General features: G+C 42.0%; 1 protein-coding gene across 1 annotated transcript in view; it reads right to left on the reverse strand.

Moving 5' to 3' along the window:
• Positions 1–2,191: 2,191 nt before the first annotated feature.
• Positions 2,192–25,845, reverse strand: part of LOC142489976 (E3 ubiquitin-protein ligase TRIM39-like) — a 42,004-nt gene continuing 18,350 nt past the window's right edge. Inside the window, 7 exon segments of the mRNA XM_075591669.1 lie at positions 2,192–6,893; positions 6,895–7,355; positions 7,442–7,536; positions 7,902–7,924; positions 18,520–18,750; positions 19,143–19,238; positions 21,401–21,824. Coding sequence (XP_075447784.1) covers positions 6,834–6,893; positions 6,895–7,355; positions 7,442–7,536; positions 7,902–7,924; positions 18,520–18,750; positions 19,143–19,238; positions 21,401–21,824 — 1,390 coding nt within the window. The 3' untranslated portion in view covers positions 2,192–6,833.

Consider the following 25,845-nt stretch of genomic DNA (forward strand, 5'->3'; position numbering starts at 1 on the left):
GAAGGCAGCACTCATCTTGGCGGCATTAATTTAGGCATCTATAGCAGTAACCATATACATTACATACCATTGATTTACTCTTAACCCTGCGGAGCACATGCAGTGTCTTTGTAGGCTGTCAGGGGGAGGGAGAAGAGGTCAGGAAGTACCTTCATTCGCTTCGAAGCCCCTGCTGCTCAATCTGGGATTCCGGCTGTCTCAACCCCTCCACGGGAGGGCACCCCCCTTAGCAGAGCTGGGACACAGCCCCGTTCTTTGTCTACTAGGTTTCATCTTTCTCTGCAAGGTAGTGGGCCCACTCTGCTATGGGACAACCCGCCGGTCGGTTCTCCTGCAACATCGGCGGCAAGTCGACTCTCCCAGAGCGGAGGTGCATCTCCCAGGGCCATCAGGACACGTATCCTTCCCTGGAAAGTGGCGATGAAGTTAAAGGAGAGTCCTCATATGTATTTCAGTCCGCATTTTTGTAGGTAGTCAGTGACTAGTTTTGTTTTTCAGCTGCTGCATGGGCCATATGGGTAGGGAGGGTTCTAGGATTGGAATGCGATTTGAATAGATCTTAGGTAAGGTATTGAGATACTTAGGCATCAAGGTAAAAAGAGAAATAAAGTGCATTTTAATAGAGCACAAGAGTAAAGAGACACCAGAGGAAATTGTTGCGGACTTTACGTTTCAAATGACATATTAAAGTATCAGAGTTGCTATAATAATTTTTGGACAAAATTTGCGTGCTAAAAGTGGGAAAACCAGGGATTCTAGGTATCAAAAATGTATTGGCAGAATGAGCAGATAGCTCCGAGACTCTCCCGGAACTTACTACAGATGTAGCAGGATACCGTTTCACCCTGCGCGTCACTTGGAGTTGGTAGACAGCGGCCAGCGCGATCACAGCCCAGTGCAGGGAGAATGGGGGTCCTTGCTTCTAAATGGGACTGTAACAGGGGAGTTATCCCTGTTCAGGTAATGTGCCTCTAATCCAGCAGTGTGGTGGTTAACTGCTGGTAGTCAATTAACAAACACCACCTGCCTGATTGCTTAGAAAAGCCTGTATTTTGAGACAGGAAGTGAGACTCCTTAGCTCACACCTGAGCTGAACTTGGAGACAGAGCAGAGATTCCTTAGTCCACAACTGGGCTGAACCAAGGAAGGGCAGATGTCTTGAGCGACAAGCTGACCACAAGACAAAGGGGACAAGATTCTAACCTGGAGCCTGACATTTCCTGTGCACACAAGGGTGCGGTTCCAAGAGAGCAGAGAAGCTTCCCCTACAGCAGCCCAGCTAACAGATAAGACTTTCATTTATAAGACTTTTTATATCTGTTAATTTCATGCTATATGTTTGGGGCTGGGAGACATGCTTATCTAAAGGGAGTGGTGGATTGCATAGTATTTCACTAGAAATACTGCCAAGTGAATAGAAGCTTTGTTTTCCCCTTGTTTGGATGGTTTCCTGATGTTAAGGAAACAGGCGAAATAAAAGCCTTATTTAATTTCACCATAACCAGTCTCCCTTGCATACCTCTGTGAGCGTCCGCCTACAGGGACCCACTGCGTTAATTCTACCAGGCTGTACCAGTCTGGAAGAGCTGCTCAGAGAGTGCAGAGAGAAGTGGTCTCTCTCTATGTCTACCCCACACAGCTCTTTCAAATTTAATTTTTATTTGTAGTACATACAGTAGGATTGAAGCAGAGGGACTCCGGAGCTGAATCACATTACTTTCAGATCTGGGGTGCCTACATCTCCTGCAAGTTTAAATGTCCCAGGCACGTGTTGGTATAATTTGCTAAAAAAGGAGATGTTGATTTATTTTCCATATGTGGGTTTCCTGAAAGAGAACCATGTCTCCATGTAATATTTTAACTTCTTTGTGGGCCGTGAAGGGATAGGGTAGGCTGAAATAAAGGCCTCAGGCCTTCAACTACTCCAGTCAGGGCATTATTGGCTAGTAATGCCCTGTTCTTTGGGGATTATTACTCAATTATTGTGCTAATTACGGAGACCAAATTTCTGGATTTGAGGTGGAAGCACAAACATTCAGTTCTAATGCGTATTGCAAACCATTGTACAATATTTTAAAGTGTTTTAACAGTCAATATCTCAATGAACCACTAGCAAAAAGGCAGCTGAAATGGAACTCCCCCCTAAAATGAATCAAGCTTGATATGTGAATAATATATCCGAGAGCAAAAATTAAAAAACACGATTAACTTTATTTCTACCTATTAAAGCCATCAATCTTACATTTACAAACCATACAAGATTTTTCTTTTTTACCATAAACAGAAATAAGGATAATATAAAAAAAAAAGTCCCCAAACATTTCTGGTGTGATTGGTTTAACAATGGCAGTAAACATCTACTTTTTGTAGAACGCCTAAAAGTAATGAAAAAAAAAAAACATAAAAATACTAACGAGCCCAAAGGGATATTTCCAAAATTACACATACAAGCATGAATGCACTACAAGCATAAACATGAAAATGAATATAAAAATAGAAACAAAGATACAAATAATGTAGGCACAAATAAACACACAGGAAAAAAAATACTTCAAATGTTCTTGGCAAGAATTAATGTACAGTATGGGAAAGACCTTAAATGCTGCTCCTATATGGCGAGTGGTCTTCCTACCACCGCAAAGAAATGTGCAACTGCAAAGAAAAGAAGCGCACGTTTGTGAGGGTCCATTTTGGAGTTTTGTGTGTTGATTTATACATTATAAAGACATACTTCACCATAGGAGCTTGTTTTCTGTGCTTTTCTTTACAGTTATCTATATATCTATATATATATCTACAGTGTTCGACAAACCTATACATTTGCTCGCCCCGGGCGAGTGGATTTAACCCCCGGACGAGTAAATATTGGCCCAAGCAGCACACGTTTGGTACTAGGTGGCGAGTAGATTTTTTTGTGTGGCGAGTAGATTTTTTGGTGATTTGTCAACCACTGTATATCTATATATATATAAATATATATATATAGATATATATATATAAAAATAATAATAATGTATATATGAAAAACTAAATTCGTGCAACAATCACCTTACTAGGCCCACATGCACTAAAGGGAGATACATTTTAGCACACTCTAAGGCTAAGGCCCCGTTGCACGCGGCGGCAGCACGCCTTGCGTCCTGGAGGCGCGTGCACGGCGCTTCACAGCGATCTGCAAGGAGCTGTTTTCAGGTGCGGGGGGTGTGTGGCCAAAACGGGTTGGCTGGGCGTGGCAATGACTTAGTATTACTGGCGAAAAACAGAAAGTACATTGAAATTATCACAAATTACCACACCGGTATAGCTGAGAGAATGCATGATACAGAAGGACACGTGCAGGCATACCCCGGTTTAAGGACACTCATTTTAAGTACACTCGCGAATAAGGACATATCGCCCAATAGGCAAACGGCAGCTCACGCATGCGCCTGTCAGCACATCCTGAACAGCAATACCGGCTCCCTACCTGTACCGAAGCGGTGCGCAAGCGGGGAGACTATAGAGCCTGGTACAAATGCGTTATTTACATCAGTTACGCACGTATATGACGATTGCAGTATAGTACATGCAACGATAAGTGAAGAAAAGGTAGTGCTTCACTTTAAGTAAATTTTCGCTTTACATACATGCTCCGGTCCCATTGCGTACGTTAATGCGGGGTATGCCTGTAATTAACCCGCCCCCTTATACAAAAAGGAATGTCCGAGATTCTGTAAAACTATCCACAGAGGAGATTTTGAAGTCTTCAACTGTGTAGAGCGTAACCGAGACCCGTTTTTACAAGGGAACATCAGTGCATGCATTTATTTTACAGAAAGAAGTTAAACAGTTAATCATCCATGTGATCTTTACATGTGATAGTGTCGTCATCCCCCTCGCCCTGATTGCAATTATGCGGGAAGGAATTTGGCTCTGGCGATCTCCCCTCTTCATTGGCTCCCTGCCACACCACGTGACTCGTCGCCGCATGGGATCACAATCCTGTTGTAGCCCCTGCTGGCTGATGCGTCACAGTGCGCAGTGAGCCTGGGAGCGAGGAGGGACCAGGGACAGCCAGGTAGAAGGCAAGGGGCTGCCGACTGCAGCAGGGACCTAGCCTAACTCTCATTCAAATGAATGGGAGTTAAGACATGCTAAAGCTCAGCACCCTTCAGTGAAGATGGGCCAGTAAGTAACTAAAAATAAAAGACCTTTCAAAACCCTTATCTGCTCTTGCTGAGTCACAACATCCTACTTTATTTAATTCCTCAAGATTAAAGTGGTGATGGTAAACTTAGATCTTAGCGCTACCACATCTGAGGCATTAAAGAGTTCTTCACATGCCAAGTTCATTACGGCAAAAATGCAAAGGTTAATTTAAAAAGAGGGATATGAAGCCTTTTTGGCCAATTCTAAAACAACACTATGAATGGAAAACGGAAAATATTTAGGAATGTTTTCGTATGAGAACCACAGCAGCCCAAAAATTAAACTGCGTTATTTTCAGCTCCGGGTACCAACTGGTTCCAAAGATACTTACATTTAAATGGTTTAGCCCCCTCTAAAAAAATCCCTCGGAGGAGGTCTCACCAACAAAAGTCAAGAAAAATGCAAACAGCGCACTGGGGATCAGTGATTGAATTTTTTTAAAAACATTTAATATAAAAACAAGAATTCACTATATTCACATAGGACCACAATATTTATAAAAGCATCTACGGATTGGCATAGCTTGGGTCGAATCTCATGCCCGTGGCTGTTCCACAGATCTGCAAATAATAATTCTTATCAAATAAAAAATTACTATGCGTTAATATTGTATTGGTTGGGTTTCTTGTGCTGTTGCATTTGTGTGGTGTGTTTAGAATACCCATATGTGTGCTCACATGCTTTAGTGCACTATTAGGGGTGACTAATAAGTAGAGTGGGTTTATATATTTTTAATTTTTGTCATGTGGCGCTACTTTGTTTGTACATATATCATACACATTTTAAGTCATGGTGGGTGAAAAAGGCGACAAAAACCCTCCACCGTTAGCATATAGCCAAAAAAGAATATCACTTGTGAGCACATTAACATGTCTTAAACAATTATCACCTAGCATACAGTGCTCCCACTGCAGCAATGGATTCTGGAAAATGATATGCAAATGAGCACACAATGTGTCACCTTTTGCCTGAAATATCCATTCACATGGAACCTATATAAGCAAATGCAATGCTGTTCACACAGCTTTTAAGCACAGCATGGGATTACTTTACAGAGCTAGTCAAACCACTCACAGACATGTTTCAACCTTGATGGGTGTCATCAGTGTGAGTTTGGTTGTACTAGCTTTGCAATTTTCAAGCTGGGTAGGTTTACCATACACATGTTAAGTTATGGTGGGTGAAAAAGGCGACAATAAACCTCCACTGTAGGCATATAGCCAATAAAGAATATCACTTGTGGGCACATTCACATGTCTTAGACAGGTCTGAACCCCTGCCTTTCAACCAAGTGATATTCTTCTTGGCTTATGATGCTTTGGCCAAAGGATCCAACTAAATAACTAAGAAAATATTATTATTGAAGTATTTAACTTTATACTTATTACCATATATGTTTTGTCAATTGGATGTAGCATTGGGCACCCCTGTCTTTTGCGGTACAGTATACATTTGTCACGCTCACTACCACTCTTTTTGACAGAAATATATATTCATGATGTGGTGGGTGTTGGAGTTTGAGCTTTATGGGAATATGTGTGATATATATATATATATATATATATATATATATATATATATATATACACACACACACACACACACACACAACCGAGAAAGCAAGAAACAGCACTCAAAAGGTAAGTCAAACAACTGTAATAGTAAAATACAAAAGCAACACTTAAATCCAACTTTTCGGCCCCCTTGCACCCCCACGTGACACCCGACATCGTAGCTTAGTGTCATTGATTCCCCCAAGTATACATTAGTTCTCCTGTAACCAGCTGCCCACACATCTGGAAGCATTGTTTTTATTCCCATATATTTCTCTCACTGGTATTCCCCCACTTGTTTTGTTTATAGGGAAATTCCATGTCGTTGAGGGCACTCGCGCTTATAGTGCTGAGCCGGCGAATCCCGACTGGCTGCGCTGGGGTACGTGCATGCGCGATGTTCACCACAATTGATTTCCATGGCAACTGGCCGCTTAGCTCGCGCTACCTGGCAACGGAGGATGCCATCATTCCCTACTAGAGAAGGACACCCTCCTCCCACAAGCATGCGCACAAGGACTGTATGTTATATAACGTTGACTTACCTCTGCCAATCAAGATGGCCGCCGCGCACCTGTGATTTGCTTGCTGCCTTGGATCTCCTTGAATGCTCAATTAGCTCCCTCGAATTGTTTTCACTTACCTTTTGAGTGCTGTCTTGCTTTCTCGCCTGGAAAGCATTGGTTGTCTTATTGATACTTATGGAACATGCACCTTGATTTACATTATTTGCTTGGAGTGCCAGCTGTTTTTGTGTGTGTGTGTGTGTGTGTGTGTGTGTGTGTACACATACACAATACTTTATACGGTATATATTTAATGCACTGTATTTTGCAAGTGTAGGTTCGTATATTTTGTGCTTTGTGGCCTTTTGGCCATCTTATTTAAGCATCTAGTTTATTGATTTTATAAATATCATTGTGTTTTTAAAATTGGGTTTCATTTGGTTCTATGTGGGACATAGTGAATTCTTGTTTTTATATTAAATGAGTAAATTGTTTCAATCACTGATCCCCGGTGCGCTGTTTGCATTTTTCTTGTCATTTGGCATATGAATATTTTCAAAAGCCATACCTGAAAAGAAGTAGTAGTTTAAAAGTTAAAAAACAAGTCGTAACTCTGTTCCCAATGCCCCAACACAAAAAAAGGGTAACAACCGACCTGTGCCTGGTACATCAAAAGTGTAAAGGAATTCCATGCTATCAGCATTGTAAAACCCTACCCATTCCTCATCCATGTTCAAAAACACCCCAATCCTCACAGGCGGTTCCACATCATTCAACACAGTATCTGGATTAGTTAATGCGAGATAGTTATCCATACCAAGTAAGCCTATCGCCCATATACCACCCTTTGGCTCAACTTTAAAAGATCCTTTCCTTTGTACAGACTGCATAGCAACTCCGACGGACCAATATGCCCCACGACCCACTTCTACCTCCCAATAGCGTTTCCCTGATTTGTATCCTGTGTTACCCAAGACAAAGGGTTTCATATTAAATCTCTCTGGATATGGGATTAGATCTCTTGGATGTGTCTCATATTTGATGATTTTCTTGTTGCCAGAGATCGACAGATTCGGATTAGCAGTTCTATGGTTCACGGTGACAGAGACTAAAGAAGAAAGAAAAAAACTGTTATATTTTCTACAGATTAGGTCTCTCTAAACATCTAAATCCAACTCCCTTTCCAGACTTTACCAGTGAACTGCATCAGGTAATCCCTGGTACTTGAATCCAAGTTTCCAGAGTGTATACCCTTCGTGGGCATGGGAGATTGTAACACTTGCGCATGACTGAAAGAAAAAGGTAAGTAAACTGGTGAATACAGAGAGCAAAATGGTACATAGCGTTTATTTTCCACCACCACAGTCAGAACATCCATGACCTAGATATTTTTTCTCCTTTACCATAGCTTTCTTCTGACTACATAATTTACACGGTTAATTCACCAATGGTTTTTTTTTGGTGATCCCAGGTCTCCTTTCCAATACTAAAATGTTATCCTTCATAATGTGTGACCTCTTTCTATAAGTCTTTACTTCTATTCATGACAAAGGCACATTTTCCTCCTAGTTATCCTCCGACCCAGTATACTGTATTGTTTTCTGCCGTTCTCATTTATTTCAACTTTAAGTGTCTGAGCCAAAAAACAAATTACCTTCTCACTGTTCCACTTGGTTTCTGTGGAAGAAAAAGAAAAATCTTATGTTTTAAATATAAAAAAATAAAGGAATACAGGCAGTCCTCGTTTTACAACGCTTCGTTTTACAATGAATGGCTTATCCAACACTATGCAATGCATATCTATATTCTTTTTTACAACGCCAAAATGGCTTATCCAACGCTCTTATGATGCTTTGCAACGTTGTGTGTGCGCAGTCTTGTGGATTCGGCCCCATCTGTCGCCCCCCCCCCCTCCCTCCCATCGGGCCATCTGTCGCCCCCCCCTCACTTCCATCGGGCCATCTGTCGCCCTCTCATCGGGCCATCTGTCCCCACCTCCCTCCCATCTGACCATCTGTGCCCCCCCCTCCCATCGGGGCATCCGCCCCCCCCACCCCAATCTCTCCCGGCCTCCGTGACCCCGCGTGACAGCTCGGATCAGCCCGTCGTGAGAAGATGGTCTCCTCCTTCACCATCTTCAGCCACTGAGCTGAGGCTGCCGCTGCCCTCATGTCCCGGCCGCATCACTAGCCCCCCCACTCCTCTCTCCCGTGTCAGGATCCTTCACTGCCACCCGGTGACCCGCGTGACAGCCGCCGAGGGCGACACCCGGGCTGCCGGTTCCTCGCCTGTCACAGAGACCGGAGACCACAGCGATCCACGGTGAGTAAGGGGGGGGGGAGAGAGTGTGTTTGTGTGTGTGTGTTGGTGTGTGTGTGTAGGGGGGAGTGTGTGTGTGTGTGTAGGGGGGAGTGTGTGTGTGTGTGTGTGTGTGGGGGAGGGGGGAGAGAGAGACCACAAGTAGTCAGTCACCCACCCAGTCAGTCACCTACCTACCCAACCACACACCCACCCACCCAGTCACCTACCTACCCAACCACCCAGTCAGTCAGTCACCCACCCAACAAGTCAGTCACCTACCCACCCACCCAAGTCAGTCACCTACCCACCCACCCACGTCAGTCACCTACCAACCCACCCAACAAGTCAGTCACCTACCAAGTCTGTCAGTCAGTCAGTCACCTACCCAGTCTGTCAGTCCGTCAGTCAGTCACCTACCCAGTCAGTTAGTCACCTACCCAGTCAGTCAGTCACCTACCCACCCAGTCAGTCACCTACCCAGTCAGTCAGTCAAGTCAGTCACCTACCCAGTCAGTCAGTCTCCCTCTCTCCCCCACTCTCTCCCTCACTCTCTCCCCACCCTCTCCCCCACTCTCTCCCTCTCCCCCACACTCTATCCCTCTCTCCCCCACACTCTCTCCCTCTCTCCCCCACACTCTCTCCCTCTCTCCCCCACACTCTCTCCCTCTCTCCCCCACACTCTCTCCCTCTCTCCCTCTCTCCCCACACTTTCTCCCTCTCTCCTCCACTCTCTCCCTCTCTCCTCCACTCTCTCTCCCCCCCCACTCTCTCCCTCTCCCCCACTTTCTCCCACACTCTCTCCCCCAGTCTCTCCCTCTCCCCCCCACACGCTCCCTCTCCCCCTCTCTCCCCCAGTCTCTCCCCCACACTCTCCCTCTCCCCCAGTCTCTCCCCCAGTCTCCCTCTCTCCCCCACTCCCCCACTCTCTCCCTCTCTTCCCCACTCTCTCCCTCTCCCACACTCTCTCCCCCAGTCTCTCCCTCTCCCCCCCACACGCTCCCTCTCCCCCTCTCTCCCCCAGTCTCTCCCCCACACTCTCCCTCTCCCCCAGTCTCTCCCCCAGTCTCCCTCTCTCCCCCACTCTCTCCCTCTCTCCCTCTCACCCCCACTCTCTCCCTCTCACCCCCACTCTCTCCCTCTCACCCCCACTCTCTCCCTCTCTCCCCCACTCTCTCCCCCACTCTCTCCCTCTCCCGCGCTCTCCCCCACTCTCTCTCCCCCACTCTCTCCCTCTCACCCCCACTCTCTCCCTCTCACCCCCACTCTCCCTCTCTCCCCCTCCCTCTCTTCTCTCTCCCCCTCCCTCTCTCCCCCTCTCTCCCCCACTCTCTCCCTCTCACTCCCACTCTCTCCCTCTCACCCCCACTCTCTCCCTCTCCCCCCCACTCTCTCCCTCTCTCCCCCTCCCTCTCTCCCCCCCAGTCTCTCTTCTCTCTCCCCCTCCCTCTCTCCCCCACTCTCTCCCTCTCTCTCCCCCACTCTTTCCCTCTCTCCCCCACTCTCTCCCCCCCACTCTCTCCCTCTCTCCCCCCCACTCTCCCTCTCTCCCCCCCACTCTCTCTCTCTCGCCCCCACACTCTGGATCTGGATATCTTATTTACCCTATATATCTTAACTGCCCTATACTACACCGAAATAACCTATACTGCTGTCTTCCAGATCTGACTCAAGCTTCACACGGAAGACATCAGAAGACAGGTAGGGAACACTTCCCCTCCAATGTATAACATTGCGGGAATGATGGTACCTGGACATTGAGGGACTGCGGATCAGGTAAGATTCCAGGCGGGATTGCTGCTTCAGATATTGTGAAGTGGGGACGTCCAGACACTGGTTATGGGGTTCAGGAAACTAGTCATTCACACCTGGCTTTTATTTCTAGATCCGACATTTACACAAACACACACACACACGTAACAAGAACTAATTGTAGTATAATGTAATACAATAAATACATTTATGTCAAAAACGTATGTTGTTATGACTAGGAATTTATTAAATGTATTTTAATTATATATTTTATTTTAAAGCGGGGTTGGAGGCGGGACTAGGGTTGGGGGCGGGACTAGGGGTGGGGTTGGGGGCGGGAGGGACTAGGTGGCGAGTAGATTTTTTGGTTGGGCGAGTAGATTTTTGGGTGATTTGTCGAACACTGTATATATATATATATATATATATATATATATATATATATATATATATATATATATATATATATATATATATATATATATATATATATATATATAAGCATTGGCTTGAGGATTGGCTTGTGTAATACGAGCTTGAGACAAAAGGTGGCACTGAGTGCTCATTTGCATGTCATTTCCCAGAATCCCTTGCTGCAGTGGAAGAGCTGTATGCTGGGTGACAATGGGGAAAGACAGGGTTGCAGACCTGTCTAAGACATGCAAATAAACATACAGTAATATTTACAGTTGCTTTATGCTTTACTGTGGAGGCTTTTTGTCACTTTTTTTACCCACCATAACCTTAATGACAGTGGTGATTACCTAGTCTAGTCTCAAACCTGCTCTAGCCATTAAGACCAGCCTCACACTGATGATACCCATCAAGGTTGAAACATGTATGTGAGTAGGTCTAATGGCTTTGCATCTCATCCCAGCCTCTGTTTAAACGCTGTGTTTAAAACAGCATGCATTGGCTTGAGGATTGGCTTGTGTAATACGAGCTTGAGACAAAAGGTGGCACTGAGTGCTCATTTGCATGTCATTTCCCAGAATCCCTTGCTGCAGTGGAAGAGCTGTATGCTGGGTGACAATGGGGAAAGACAGGGTTGCAGACCTGTCTAAGACATGCAAATGAACATACAGTAATATTTACAGTTGCTATATATATATATATATATATATATATATATATATATATATATATATATATATATATATATATACACACACACATACATACATATAAAAGAAAGAACCCCGAATCCACAAGACTGCACGATATAGGTAACCAATAGACTGACAGAGACATATATTCTGAGTAAGTATGTCAGTGGTGCTAAATAGGGCCAATTAATATTTGAACAAAAAAAGAAGCCCAAAAGGATAGCACTCAGGTATACCAAAAGCAATTTCAAAACTACATTTTATTAGTTGGATGTCACAAAACAAAATAAAAGATAGCACAGAATTTTAAAACATGGCATGGATCCTCTGTGCGCAAACCTGAGCAATAAGCTGACTAACATGTCTGTCTATCTAATAGAGACACTGTAGGAAGCCCGGCTGATGAATATATAATATCTCAGGCTATAAATACAGTTCCCAGAGAAAAATGAAAAATCTCCTGGAAAAACTCCCCGAAGAAGACCGTTTTAGTCGAAACGCGTTGGAGTGGGAGTCTGTGGAGGGGAACCCCTGCCTCTTTCCAGTACAGGAGGCTCTTGCCATTCGTATTTTGGTCCTTAACATCTACGCTTATTTGGTGATGTATCTGCAGCTTTAAATATTGTGATGCAATGTTCTTATTCCTCACTCTGCAATCACCTTAGGCATCATTGCCTTTACTTTACATTCATTGCTTCAACATAGACAATCTTTTACGTCTTGTGCACAAGTCTGCAGTTTGTGTAACTAGACAGATACATGCCTGCAATAAAGCCACCATTGTTTGTGTGTCTATATATCCTGGGTGTTTATGTTGATAACCCTTGGTGATTATTTTGACCTTTTTATGTGCTTTTGCCTCATGGAATACATGTATTGGTAGTTGTGAGTCCCCCTCCTCTTTTAATCCTTCTCCCCTTGTTTTTATCTCTATACTAATAAATTTTGTTTTGTTATCATTCTCTTGGAATGCCCGTGTGCTTTACTACAAGGATGCTTTTCTGTTGCGTTATAATATATATATATATATATATATTATATAATATATTATTTATTATGTTATATATAATACAGTATATACACTATATAATTTATGTGTGCGCTGCATATCTTATTGCCTGCGTAAAATATTTGGTGTTTTTTAGTGTTAAAAATGCCTTCAGGAACGGAACCTTTAATTTAAATAGTGTTCCTATGGGAAAACGTGTTTCGCTTTACAACATCTCGCTATCCAACGCCATTTTGAGTAACGCATTGTGTCGGATATCCGAGGACTGCCTGTATTTAAAATATATTCCAGCCTGGTCATTAAGAAAGCACATTAACCTTTTTGTTGCCATTATCAAAAAATCACATGCCAGTTTTGTGATGTATCCTAGTAACCCATATACCATTATTTATTTTTCACACAATATAAAAACGGTCAATTTGTCTACATTAAAGAAAATATAACATTCAATGCATTTCCTTTTTATTTAGTTAATGTAACATTAGACAGATTTTGACGCACTGCAAATTTCTAATGTAATTACAGTAACTAAACAATGATGCACCCAGACACGGCTTATATTTTCAGAAAGACAACCAGCGTATCTTGTGATGGATAACTTTGAACTGTCATACAAAGGCTGGCTATGTACCGTCCATTAGCCCAGTCTAGGACCATTACATTGAAATATTTGTCAGATCTTGTTGCTCCAGATTAGGGGTGCACTTTGACGTCATACAAATATGAGCATACCTTAAATGAGTGAGAGCGCAAGTAAAAAGGTGCCTGTGGGACCTTGTGAAATAGAAAGTGTTCAAACAATGTAAATGTACATTTATATGCCACTTGTGTTTAGGGAGTTGATTTTCATAAGACCTCATGAACAATGACTTACTGAAATATGGAAATACACTTGATTGATGAGGACTTTGCCCTCCATCAATCATGGATGACCATATAAATTTTGTAGGAACAAAATTGTGTTTTTGAGCCCTTAAATTTGAAAATCTGATCATTTCACCACCTCCTTTGGCACATAGCACACTTAGTGCAATGAGGAGGGGAGGAGGGAGGAGAGGGGAGCGGGTTATCTCATTGCTATGAGCAGATATACAAGTTACCCAAATCAAACTAAGGAATGACCCTTTATTTATTTTGGGGATTACCCTGGCAACATCATCCGTGTAATCTTTACATGTGATAGTGTTGTCGCCCCCCTCGCCCTGATTTTTTATGAATTGGGTACTGTCCATGATCACCACTTGATCATAGGAGGTATAATTACCCGCTTCTCCCCCTCCCCCAAATAAAAATCAAGGTGTGGCATAATCCCTTTTGATTTTGGGGGTGTATCGACAAAAACTGTATACACACACATTTAGAAAAAAAAAAGAGAGAACAGCGCACAACCATAGTGCATTACCACAAAATTGGATTTATTATAAAAAGTAGAGGGGAAGACAATGCCCACTTACAAGATGGATTAAAATAGAAATCACAAAGGTTTCTTTATAACTGTGTGGCGGTAACACTTCAAAATGCCCACCACCAGCTGAGGGAACCTCCGGATAGATTTTCTTAATAAGGTTCTTTCATTCTGCCCTAGTGCTACTTCTGATTCTATTGGAGTCTTTGTGGACCTCAGTAGATTTGTCCGTAAACTCACATTAAAAATACATTTTCTTTTGAAAATTAAAAATATGAATAATGATATATTACCTATTTTTCAAACTGGTACAAGTGTTCTGCCGGACACTTCTACTTCATTATGGACAGAATCAGATGTAGATCAGTATTCTCTGCATGAGACTTCATCAATGGGTTCTCAATTAACACCTGCAGACCTAGGAACTGAGATTTGTTCCATTATTAAGACCCCATTTAAACCCTGGTCTTGTTCTTTCCCATATCAGTCCAAAGGAAGCGTCATTGAAACATTTTACTCCTTAGTCCACAGAGATTTACCAAAACTGTGTTCAGAACCTAAAACACAATAATAACTCATCTCGGGCGAAATTATTGCCCTTCAGGAACTTAAAGAGTGGAAATCTCATGATAAGACAAGCTGACAAGGGCGGAGACATTGTCTTACAGGATAAGAATGTTTTTATTATGGAGGCTGATTGTCTACTATCTGAGCTAGTATCATATATTACACGCCCACGGGATCCGACTAAGGAATACCAGGCCGATCTACACTGTCTCTTGAGCAATGCATTGTCTAGTCATTTGATCCCTGAGGTTGAGTTTACATTTTCACATATTCGGGACACCTTGCTCGTCATCGATGCCATCTCAGATATTGTTTGGAAATCATCTTATGTATGGGCCACGTGACGTACAGTCACTGTATACCTGAATTGCACATGACATGGGCTTGTTAGCGGTTCAACATTATTTTGATCATGACACTAAAATGGCCGACACTCAAGGTGCTTTTATTTTATTGATCAAATGTATTCTCACTCATAACTATTTTTTGTTCCAGTCACAGTATTATTTACAGATCTGTGGAATGGTCAGGGACACCAGGTTCGCCCCCCAGTTATGCCAACACGAAGGCTCAGGTATCCCTGCTCCCTGCCAGTGAAACAGCCGATCCAGTCTGGATCCTGACTGCAGAGACGCCAGTGTGACCGCTCTCCGGTTCCAGTAATCATCTCCCCGCTATTACAGCCGAATATCTGACGCAAGAGGAGTTTTGCCAGGTGCTGGGTCATTACCATCTGGAGATCTACGTTCATAACCCACAGAAGGGGATAGCATTCTACATGGCAGGGACTGCAGCGTCGGAGCAGTGGGGCTGCTTGTGTCCCCCCCCCCCTTCTACTCACCCCTCTGCCGCAGGTTCCCGGTCGGTAAATCGTGAGTAAGGATGGCGACATGACTGTGCTTTTATGAGTTAGCCAGTTGCCACAGAAGTTACACTTTCATTGCTATATATTATCAACAGGGGGTGAGGAATTACGTTGTTATATTTTACACTGAGTCTCTAGCCAAAAAATGTATGCTGTTCATGTGAGCTCCGAGTTTTTGGCTGACAACAGTCCTGCTGCTTTTTGAGTTATGCAAACGTATTTATGTTTTTTGGGGAGGAAAGCTTTGTCTGGACCAACAACCCCCTGGGGCTGAACCTGTTGTACTATGGCCATTTCATAGATGATATTTTGATTATTTGGGACTCAGAGTTTGGAAATATTTTGGATTTGCACATTTTAATCGTAATAATTTTGGCCTGCTGTTCACTTCAGTTGTAGATCCTGTGAGGATAGCGTTTTTAGAATTGAAAATAAAAATTGATTCTGATTTGACAGATACAAACGGATGTTCAAATCAAATAAGTATCTGTCACTAGTTACATTCACGCCAAAAGCAGCCACCATCTTAAGTGGTTATCCAATATTCCATGTAGCCAGTTCAGCAGGTTGAGTCACAACTGCTCAGCTGAGCTGGACTTTGTGATGCAGTCAGAATTACTCAATGAGAGGTTCCTTTCTAAGGGTTATGACAAGACCGTAGTAGAGGATTCCTTTCTTAGAGCAGCGGGGTCAGATAGGGCCGATCTTTACATAGTTTCTAAAAATAAACGGACCGGTACTTTTAAGGACAAAAGGACGCACAGTGTTTTCTACCAAATATAGTGATTCCTCTCGATCTTTGGAGGCTAGTATTAGGAAACATTGGGCGGTTCTTTTAGGCGATCCAGTTCTGGTAGATAATTTGGAAGACAGACCTACAATTGTCTATAGAAGGGCCAATAGTACCAAGAATGTACTTGCTCCGACTAAGATTAGAACAGAATCCAAATTGACTTTCAAACCAGAGGGTAACTTTAAGTGTGGTTGAGGAAGATTTATTACATGTTCTTTTATGAATTGTAAGAAAGCATTTTCTGCTTCCCTCCTTGGCAGTCCCTCTTATAAAGTTAAGTGATTTGTGAACTGCCTGACCACCCATGTCGTGTACTTACTGACCTGTGGTTGTGGCCTACATTATGTGGGGAGGACCACCAGGCCACCAAGTACACGCTTTTTGTAACACAGACGGAACATTATTAATGGCGTCACCAACCTTATGTATCAAAATATTTTCAAATGGTTTATGATAAACGATGGTCTAAAAATAATGGGATTGGAGGTGATACAACCCTCCATGTTAGAAGGTGAACGTTTCAAACTTCTTTCCATGAAAGAAAGTTACTGGATTTTCAAATTAATTTGTTTGGTACCGTTTGGTCTCAAAGAGAACTTAGACATTAGTACTATAGTTTAGTCTTTTTTGTTCACATTTGTAGTTTCCATATTTCCAGCAGTGAGTAATTTATCCCCATTTTCCGATTTCCTTCCCCCTTTTCTTTCCTCCCCTTTCTATTTCCCATTCCATTCCCATATTCCCCTCCCCTCTCCCCCACCATTTTCTTTCCCCCCTCTTTTTTCCCTTCCTTCCCCTCCTCCTTTTCCTTAACATTCATTTTTTTTAGTTTAGCCTATAGATCAGATATCTCTCAATGTTTATTCTATTCTTTTGATCTGGTTATATTAACCTTTAATCTCACGTTTGAGATTTAATTCTTGTCATTTTATTGTTTATCGTATTTTATTAACCATGGTCAATTGTGTATATATATACACATTTTTTTTGCATTAGTATCGCGTTGTATGCTCCATTAATTATGCTCACTGTGTCTTATTTTAATATTTGTATTTTTATTATTTATTTCTATCTTCATTTGTGTCCCAAATTGCCTTTTAATATTGATATTTTTAAGTACTTTATATACTAAAAGCATCTGCGGTAACCAATTAGATTGGCGTTACAAACTGCTGACCAATGATATTCCAATAGAATTGCCTATAAAATGTTAGTATTGTAGGACATCTGGCTACCCCTGACGAAGTCAGCTGATGCTGACAAAACGCGTTGGGAGTGACGTCATTACGCTATACTGAGGCGCGACTTGTGTATCGAAGGGATTCTTCTCTGAATATGCTGCTTGTGAGCCGGAGAGGAACGGGTTGATCTGCACCACCATTGCTTTTTACACCGGGCATTGCTGCTGTTGGTGCTGGTGTCGGAGGACTCTTGCTGCCCGCAGTGGCATGCACTCAGGCAGGTGATGTCTTGGGCTACGATCCGGAGGTTCAGGCATTTGAAGCGTTATCGCCACACAGTTATAAAGAAACATTTATGTGATTTCTATTATAATGCATCTTGTAAGTGGGCATGGTCTTCCTCTCTACTTTTTATAATAAATCCAATTTTTGTGGTAATGCACAAGGGTTGTGCGCTGTTCTTTTGTTTTTTTTCCACGCAGATTCTTCTTGGGGAGTGATTCTTCCCGGATACAGCAGCCCCCATACCTGCGTTTGTGGCTTAATAATACCATTTGTGTATTGGACTGTCTACATTTTTTGCACCTCCTGGACTGGACTTGTAACTATATTTGATTATAATTTTTTTGATTATTTATCAACTATATGATTGCATCAGTTGTGTGTGTATAAAATATGAGAGAGAGAGAGAGAGAGAGAGAGAGAGAGAGAGAATGTTATTGGGGTTTGGGGGAGGTGGGAGAGACCCTACCAGCATAGCTGCCCCCAATAGCTCCACCAGTCCCTAACCTGCTCCTGTGTTCTGTAGTGTCCAGTGGGGAGGTATCCACTTTGCAACCTCCTGCTCTTGGTTTGATACTTTCAGTAGCCACGCCCCTGGCCATCCATACACCCCCTGCTGAGAAATGCTTTGAAGATCGGTCTCCTGTGTACAGAAAGTTGTCACAGGGTCTATATTTTACACCCAAGTCTCCAGACATTGTCCTTATCTCGACTCTACCAGCCATATACCCTAGGCCTGCAAAAAGGTGTTAACATACTGTACAATAAACCCTCTCTTTGTACTTTTCACACCCAACTTCAATCAAGCCCTTTTGAAGCCCACACAGATTCCCGACAAGAAAGACCACAAATTTTGTATTTTAAACTCAAACTATAGCTCATTAACCCCTTAAGCACCAGAGAGATTAAAATACCTAATATCTCATGATATTGTCATTTACAAGACGTCCTAAGGGCAGTCTTAGTGTTAAGAATTAGTAAGCAAGTGCATCTCAGTCAGTCAGCAACTCTCACCTGATGTATTTGCCATGTTGAGGGGAAACCATTTTTTTCAATATCTACTATGAGTTTCTGGAGAGAGGACAGTTTCTCATTCAGTCTGGTCATGTTCTCATTTCTTCTCTGCATGATAGTTTTCTCCATCTCACCCAAACGATCAGTGAGGGCTCTCTGACGATCTGCCAAAAGCTGCTGCAGGGCCTCAAATTCTGACGTCAATAATCTGCGCTTTTGTACAACTTTATTCTGCAAAAAACAGCAACAGTATAATAGCATTTTAATGTTAAAGAAAAAATAACATGATATAAAATCAGAACAACCTACACAAAAAAAAAAAACCCAACAACCGAGCACTACACAAAGACCACATTATGTCTGGGGCTTGCACTGTAGCTGTTTATGCCAGATGTGTCCAGTATGTGAACGGGGGCTTGAAAATGCAGTTTCAGACAAAGGGAAGGACATTTTGCTCAGAATATATATATATATATATAAATATATATATATATATATATATATAAATATAAATATATATATATATATATATATATATAAATATAAATATATATAAATAAATAAATATATATATATATATATTAGTATTTATTACTGCTTATATATTATTGGCACATCCATACCTGGAGCAGTTGAGATTTTTCTTCTTCCTCATTTTTTCCCCGAACTATATCTGCAACCTCCTTTTTTAGCAAGTCAAGTCGATTTCCAAGCTTAGCCTAAAAAAAACAATACAAGGAACTATTGTTTATAAGTACCGCACTACTAGTCACCTGAATACCAAATACATAAGACAAGATTTAATTCATCACACTACAGAAATTCCCTTTTCAAATCCCATATCTATACATACATATAAGTGGATGCCACTCTTGCCTGTACTGGTATAATCTGCAAGTAGGTGCTGGTGGAATGTCCAGAGGCTGTCCTCACAGCCTCAGAATAAACAACGTAGGCTGTGGCCTGTTCCATCACACAAAGCAAGTGAAAACATTGCCAAGATTTATTGGGGGAGAAAAAAAAAAAAAAGGCCACAACCCTTCTTCATGTGTGTTGCCAACGAACAGGTCTCCCCATAACAAGGTATGACATTATTTGTTGTGTTCCAGTACAAGATGGGTTAATGTACAACAAGATATGAGGATAGTCCGAGCAAGACATAGGGGCTAAAAAGGGCTTAGGAAAAATCACAAAAGTAGCAGTAAATTTGCAGAGAAGCAGAATGTTCATCTCTGAAGTGTCTCTTGCCCGTTACCAAAGACATCGTTTAGGGACGAGTTATGGACATTAAATACAAGAAAAGGAAAATATTCCCATGTACACATTACGACACAGAGATCCAGGGAAAAAGTAGGTGCTGACAAAGAAGACACAAGGAATGCAGAGACAGACAAAGCCTGAGTGGAGAATACATGTGCAGAGTGGTTGTGAATGTTGTAGGGTACAGTTTTAATATTACTTGTGCTCTGAAAGTAATTCTTTGTCTAGACCTGGGAGCTCCTTAAAGGTGGCCAGCTCTTACACACACAACCAAGCCACCTTGTACTGTATTACCTTGTACTGTTACTATGTCAAATAAACAATTTGCGGTTAGCAAACCTTTACTACGTTCAAGAAACTTCTCTGTGTCAGACTCTCTTTTTCTAGCAATCACCAATAAGTCTCAGTAAATGTCTTGGTTGACTTACTCACCTAGTCTACTAGTGTGCAATGGAAAAGGCTAGAGTCTATGTTGTTTAGAACAAAGACCTGGATTGAATAAGTGCAGCATGCAGAGAAGCATCAATTTAATATAAACTAAGCCTTTGGCTTCATTGTTTATTTCCCTTTACACAGTAGTAAAACGTTGTGCATGCTGAATTCTTACCGTAATTGAAACGGTTACCCTTAGATAGTAATGGGAGATCACATTTCTGTATCAAAGAAATAGAACTAATAAGTCAGGGACGAAACAGCTAAGCGATCTGACCAAACACAAAGACAACCATAAAATGGAAAAAAGGGATGTAGATTAACAAAATTAGTTTTAAACAAGTGTTTATACTGTTTCCAACTAATTTTTGAACGGCAAGCCGCTACTCGTTTGGTCACCTAACACTTTCTGTTCTGTTTTAGAGGTTGACAGCATCCTTTTCCAACAAGATGAAAACCTCTTGATGTGAGATCTCTGGTCACAAGGCCATCCCTTGCTGGTGCGGCCAAACCCCCTGACACGTGACTATCCCCTTAATGTCACCCCCATGGGCTTTGCTACCACTACGCATTGAGTCGTGGAGAACACTGCTGTCTAACAGAATGGCAAGTGACAAATATTTCTGTCCCATTAGGTAAAGTACCATCAGAAAAGTGCAAATTAAGTGCATATATAGTGAAAAACAACAGGCATCGATGTGGACTTCACATTCCACTGTACAAAAAATGGAACAATCATTTTCTATCACTCCACAGGTATAATGATTTTTTTCTTCCTATTTTGTAGAGATATGAGACATCCATATTGATGGATTCATTTACATATTGCAATTACTTGATGGAACAGACATTTTGGGAATATGTTATTTTGATATACAAAAACGTATTGGAGTGCACTATAGCACCTTAATCCATGCCTTACTATACTTTAATAGTTCGTTCTTAAACTTCGATATCTTTTACCCGTTGAGGCAATATACACATACATTAACCAAACCTACAATATGTCTTATTGATCTAGTTTGGAATAAGGGACTGGGCTACAATTTCGAATCTGAATTGTAAATTTCAGTATTTTTGTAATCAAAGGATTTTTATATAACATAGTGGTATCGACTGCCCTCAAAGCTATAAAGAAAGAATGAGGTTAGGTTGTCATTCTTGTTCGTTTCCATTTCTTCTCCTTCACCTTAAATTCGTTGGTCGATTCTTCAACTGGTATCACAGTATGGGTCCTGTGATCCACTGACTCCCGGCATATCAAGCAGATCTCTTTCTTATCCACCTGACAATAGAGTTTCATTGGTTCTTGGTGCTTTTCACACTTCCTCCTCTTATCGCCTTCACTTTTACGATCTGCCTGGAGACGATTTGAAATGTCCACCATATTCTCCAGAACACGGTTGGATCTCAGAAACATCCATTTGGAGGTATTCCGACACTGGGGACAGGGGAAATGATTACGAAGCCCTCTCCAAGTGCGGGAGATGCAGGTCTGGCAAAAACTGTGCCCACACTCGATAGAAACAGGTTCTTTGAAGTAGTCAAGGCAGATAGCACATGTCAGTTCTTCCTGCATGTCTAAAATAGGATTGCTTTTTGCCACAGCCATACTGTAAGAAAAGGGAGAAAAAAGACAATTAGCTCTTCAGGAAGCACAAGTGAAATAATTTATGGAGTACATTTCTGTATGTAAATAAATAGAGTGCGTGGCAGAGCAGAATCTATGAGTAAAATACCTGCAAAGCTGCGGTCTTTATACCAATACGATTTTCTACATAGTGCTAACAATCATTGTTGAATTTGCAAACATAATATTTTCCAGTGCAAAAAATAAATCAATTTAAGGTACCCGTGGACATGACGTATAAAAAAAAAAAAAAAAAAAAAGAAAAAAAACAAGTAGCAGTCGCACGGTTTGGAATTGATTTCTCTTGATGTATTTTGGGTATTACCCAAAGAGACAGGAAAAGGAATGAATGAGTCTGAAAACAAACAAAAAGTCTGTGACATCACACGGGTGAAGAAATTAATTAGGACAGTGGGGCAGGACATATCCCAAGAAGAAATTATCATTGTTGAACAAAGACGAAAAGATGGAGGAGGAAACCAGAAAATATGTTGGAGCAACGTGACCTACAAAATATTGGTAAATACATTTCTTACTGTTATGCATCTTTCTGAGATCCATGACAGCACACAAAATTGGTTTATTCTCCTCCTCCCTGCGTGGTAGAGCGCCTTTGCCAAAGCATTTTAAAAGCTCCTCCCAGAGATCCCCAGTCATACGTTTAGCCTAGCTGCAATGGCTTTCCTCAAACTATCACAACATAAAGCACAAAAACTGTCCTCAAAAAGAACTCTTCGGGACAGGAAAAATTGTGTACGGTTATGGGACTCAGAGAAAGATAAATAATGGTAAGAAATATATACCTTTCTTAATCGACCCCCATGACAGTACACACGGTGGGAATGTAACAAGCAGTTCAAATTAAGGGTGGGAAGAGTCTTGAATGATGGCTTGCCAAACTTTTCTTCCTAGCCTCCTCCGAGGCCAACACATCAAACTTATAATGCCTAATAAACGTATTCCGTAAAGTACATGTAGCAGCTTTAGATATGTATCTTCTAATTAGGCAAGGGCAACATTGGCCCATGGAGTAGCAATAGTATGGAGTAGAATGGGCTTTAATCACTAATGGACAATCCAAGTGACTAAAACTTTATAGACTTTATAGATACACAGCTTGATCAATCTAGCAATGGAAAAAACAGAGGCAGGGAGCATCTTCTGTTACGGAGAACAGTACAATCGTTCTGAACTCCTATAAATCTGAGATTTAACAACGTAATGAGATAAGGTTCCAAATACATCTAAGCAATTAAAATATTCCTCTTTTGTACCCCTGCGACAGAATCAGGGAATAATTATATGCTGGTTCATATTGAAGGTTTATACTACCTTCGGACAGAACTAAAAATACAGGTTTCATAACTATTTTATGCTGGTGAACCCCGAAATAAGGTGCCTTACAAGATAAGGCCTGAAATGCTTCAATTCATCTGGCTGAATTATTAGCTGTAAGGAATACTGCTTTGAGGGTAAGCCATTTAACCAAAAGCTGAATTAATAATTTGAAAGGAGCAGAAGATAGAGCTTCCAAAGCAATATTTAAGTCCCAAGCTGGTAATAAGGGTCGAAGTCGCGTCTTGAGTTTTTAGACTGTTTTGAGGAAACAAAAAACGCCTCTCACTAGCTAAAGAGGTATTGAAGAAAAACGCCTAAGGTTGTAACTAGGACTTTAAGTGAATTAAGGCCAAGGCCTTTATGATATCCATTCAGCAAAATATCTAGTGCATGAGATTTGGCTTCCGCTGTATCTACAATTTGAGAGACACTCCAGTTGGATAAAATATTCCATACCCTATGGAAGGGGTGCGCAAACTGGGGGGTGTGAGATTTTTCTGGGGGGGGGGCGCAGCAGTTAGAGGCACCGCGTTCTTCCCCAATGCATTTAAATTAAATGCTGGGGGAATCGCATGAGACCTCTGCAAGTTCCCTAACCTTGATTTAGACGGCTGGTGTAGCGCGTCGCCATGGCGTCAAATGACGCCACGGGGTCACGTGATGTCACGACCTGCAGCGTCCTTTGACGCTTGATACAAGGTGAGCGGGGGACGGGGCGTGAGCAGTGAGGAAGAGCCGGCATGGGGGCGCAGTTTGCACACCCCTGCCCTATGGTATATTTTAGACGTAGATTGCTTTCTAGCGCAGTGCACAGTCTAGACTACCCTACCTGACAATCCCTTGTTCTTGAAATACCACCTCTCAAACTCCATGTCGTCAAGGCAAGGAATGCTGGATTTGGATGCCTTATTGGGCCCGGTGTGAAGAGATCCGGTAGGAGAGGTAAGCTCCAAAGTGTTTCTATGGACATCTTTAGAAGATCAACAAACCATGGATTTTCTGACCACAATGGGGCTATAACGATTACCTCTACCGTCTCTCCCCTGATCTTTGTCAGAACTCTCTGGATTATTTGGCAGAGCAGGAAAAATATTCCAATGTATTGACAATGCTTCTGCAAAAAGTTGCTCTCAAAATCTCAAACCAACAACAAAAGACCTGGAGTTTTGCATCTTCTCCTGTTGTCGAGGTCGATTGCCAGGATCCTCCAAATGGAGGTCATTTGATTGAACACCTCTTGTTTTAGAGACAACTCTCCTGGGTCCATCTTGTGATGTCTTAAGAAGTCCACAGAGATATTTTGATTACCCCAATATACCACTATGGTAACATGTCCCTAGCATGTACTGCCTGATTTTTTCTGTCCAAGTGTACTTGCGATACTTACTTTACCTGCAATGAGCTAATATAATCCCTTTTAATGCACTATGAATTGTGCACTGTTCCCTTCCCCCCCATTAGTATTTGCGATGCTGGGCCATCTCTACTGAACAGCTGCAGACTCGTGTATTTTCACCAGATTTCTTCTTGATTCGATACACTTTATCACTTTTTGATACTCTTCATGACACTGGTCTATTCATGTTTAATATTTAGTTTATAAATACTTAAGATTGGCTATTGAATACTATTGAGTATTGATATTTGATTGATACTTTATCAACAATATACACTATATTTCTTTGATCACAATTTGGTGCGCATTTATCTTTTTATTCATCCCCGATATATGCGATGCTTTGAGAAAAACATTTTCTGCCCAAGATAGAATATTTGACATTTCTTTGAATGCTCGTAAACTCTTTGTGCCTCCTTTATTGTTTATGTAAGCCCCTGTCGTGGCATTGTCTAAAATGACAGAGAACTGTTCCGTGAAGGAGAGGAGAGAAATGTATTATTACCTTAAAAATTCCCTGATATCTCAAGGACATTTATTGGGAGTAGGCGCTCTACCACAAACCCCTTTCCTTGGGAAAAGGTGTTTTCCAACAATCCACCCAAACCTCTTGAAAATTGGTACAGAGGGTGTGCCAAGTTCTGATCTGTAGGGCTATGCCCTACATGAGACTCAGAAGAGTTTCCCACCATCTCAAAGGAAAGATAGACGATTCTGCGGATCTTTGTCCCAATTTTTTTTTTTTTAATTGGTCTGAAGTGCTCCGATATGGAATTGCACCCATGTCACTGCTTCTATGGCCATGGTGAAGAAACCCAGCAACCTTGTACACAGGCCGGCTGAAATACAGTGGCTCTGACACAGCTCTATTGCTGCCTTGGACATCTTGAGGTCTTTTTCCAGAGGCAAGAAAACTTTGCCCATGCTGGTATTTAACTGCATTCCTCGAAACCTTAGGTTCCTTGAAGAGGATAGCGAACTCTTCTCCATATTTATGAGCCATCCAGAAATGTGGAGTTCTTGTCTTCCAGACTTAGTGGAGCCTGTCCAGTAGGTGGCAATGAGTTGACTGTGGAAAGCGGCGGAATGTCGTCGCATTTTCCATTGGTCAATTTATATGTCCCGCTCACGGGGCATCCCGAGCCGGCTTGACACGCCTCCTCCTCTGACGTCAGCCAAGAGATGAGCCCGTTTCTATTGGCTAGTGGGATAGGGTTCCCACGCTCTGATTGGTCGCTCCTCCTACCTCCATGTTAAGGATAGCTTAGCG

Source organism: Ascaphus truei, chromosome 3 (genome assembly GCF_040206685.1).
Source record: "Ascaphus truei isolate aAscTru1 chromosome 3, aAscTru1.hap1, whole genome shotgun sequence".
NCBI classification, from domain to species: Eukaryota; Metazoa; Chordata; class Amphibia; order Anura; family Ascaphidae; genus Ascaphus; species Ascaphus truei.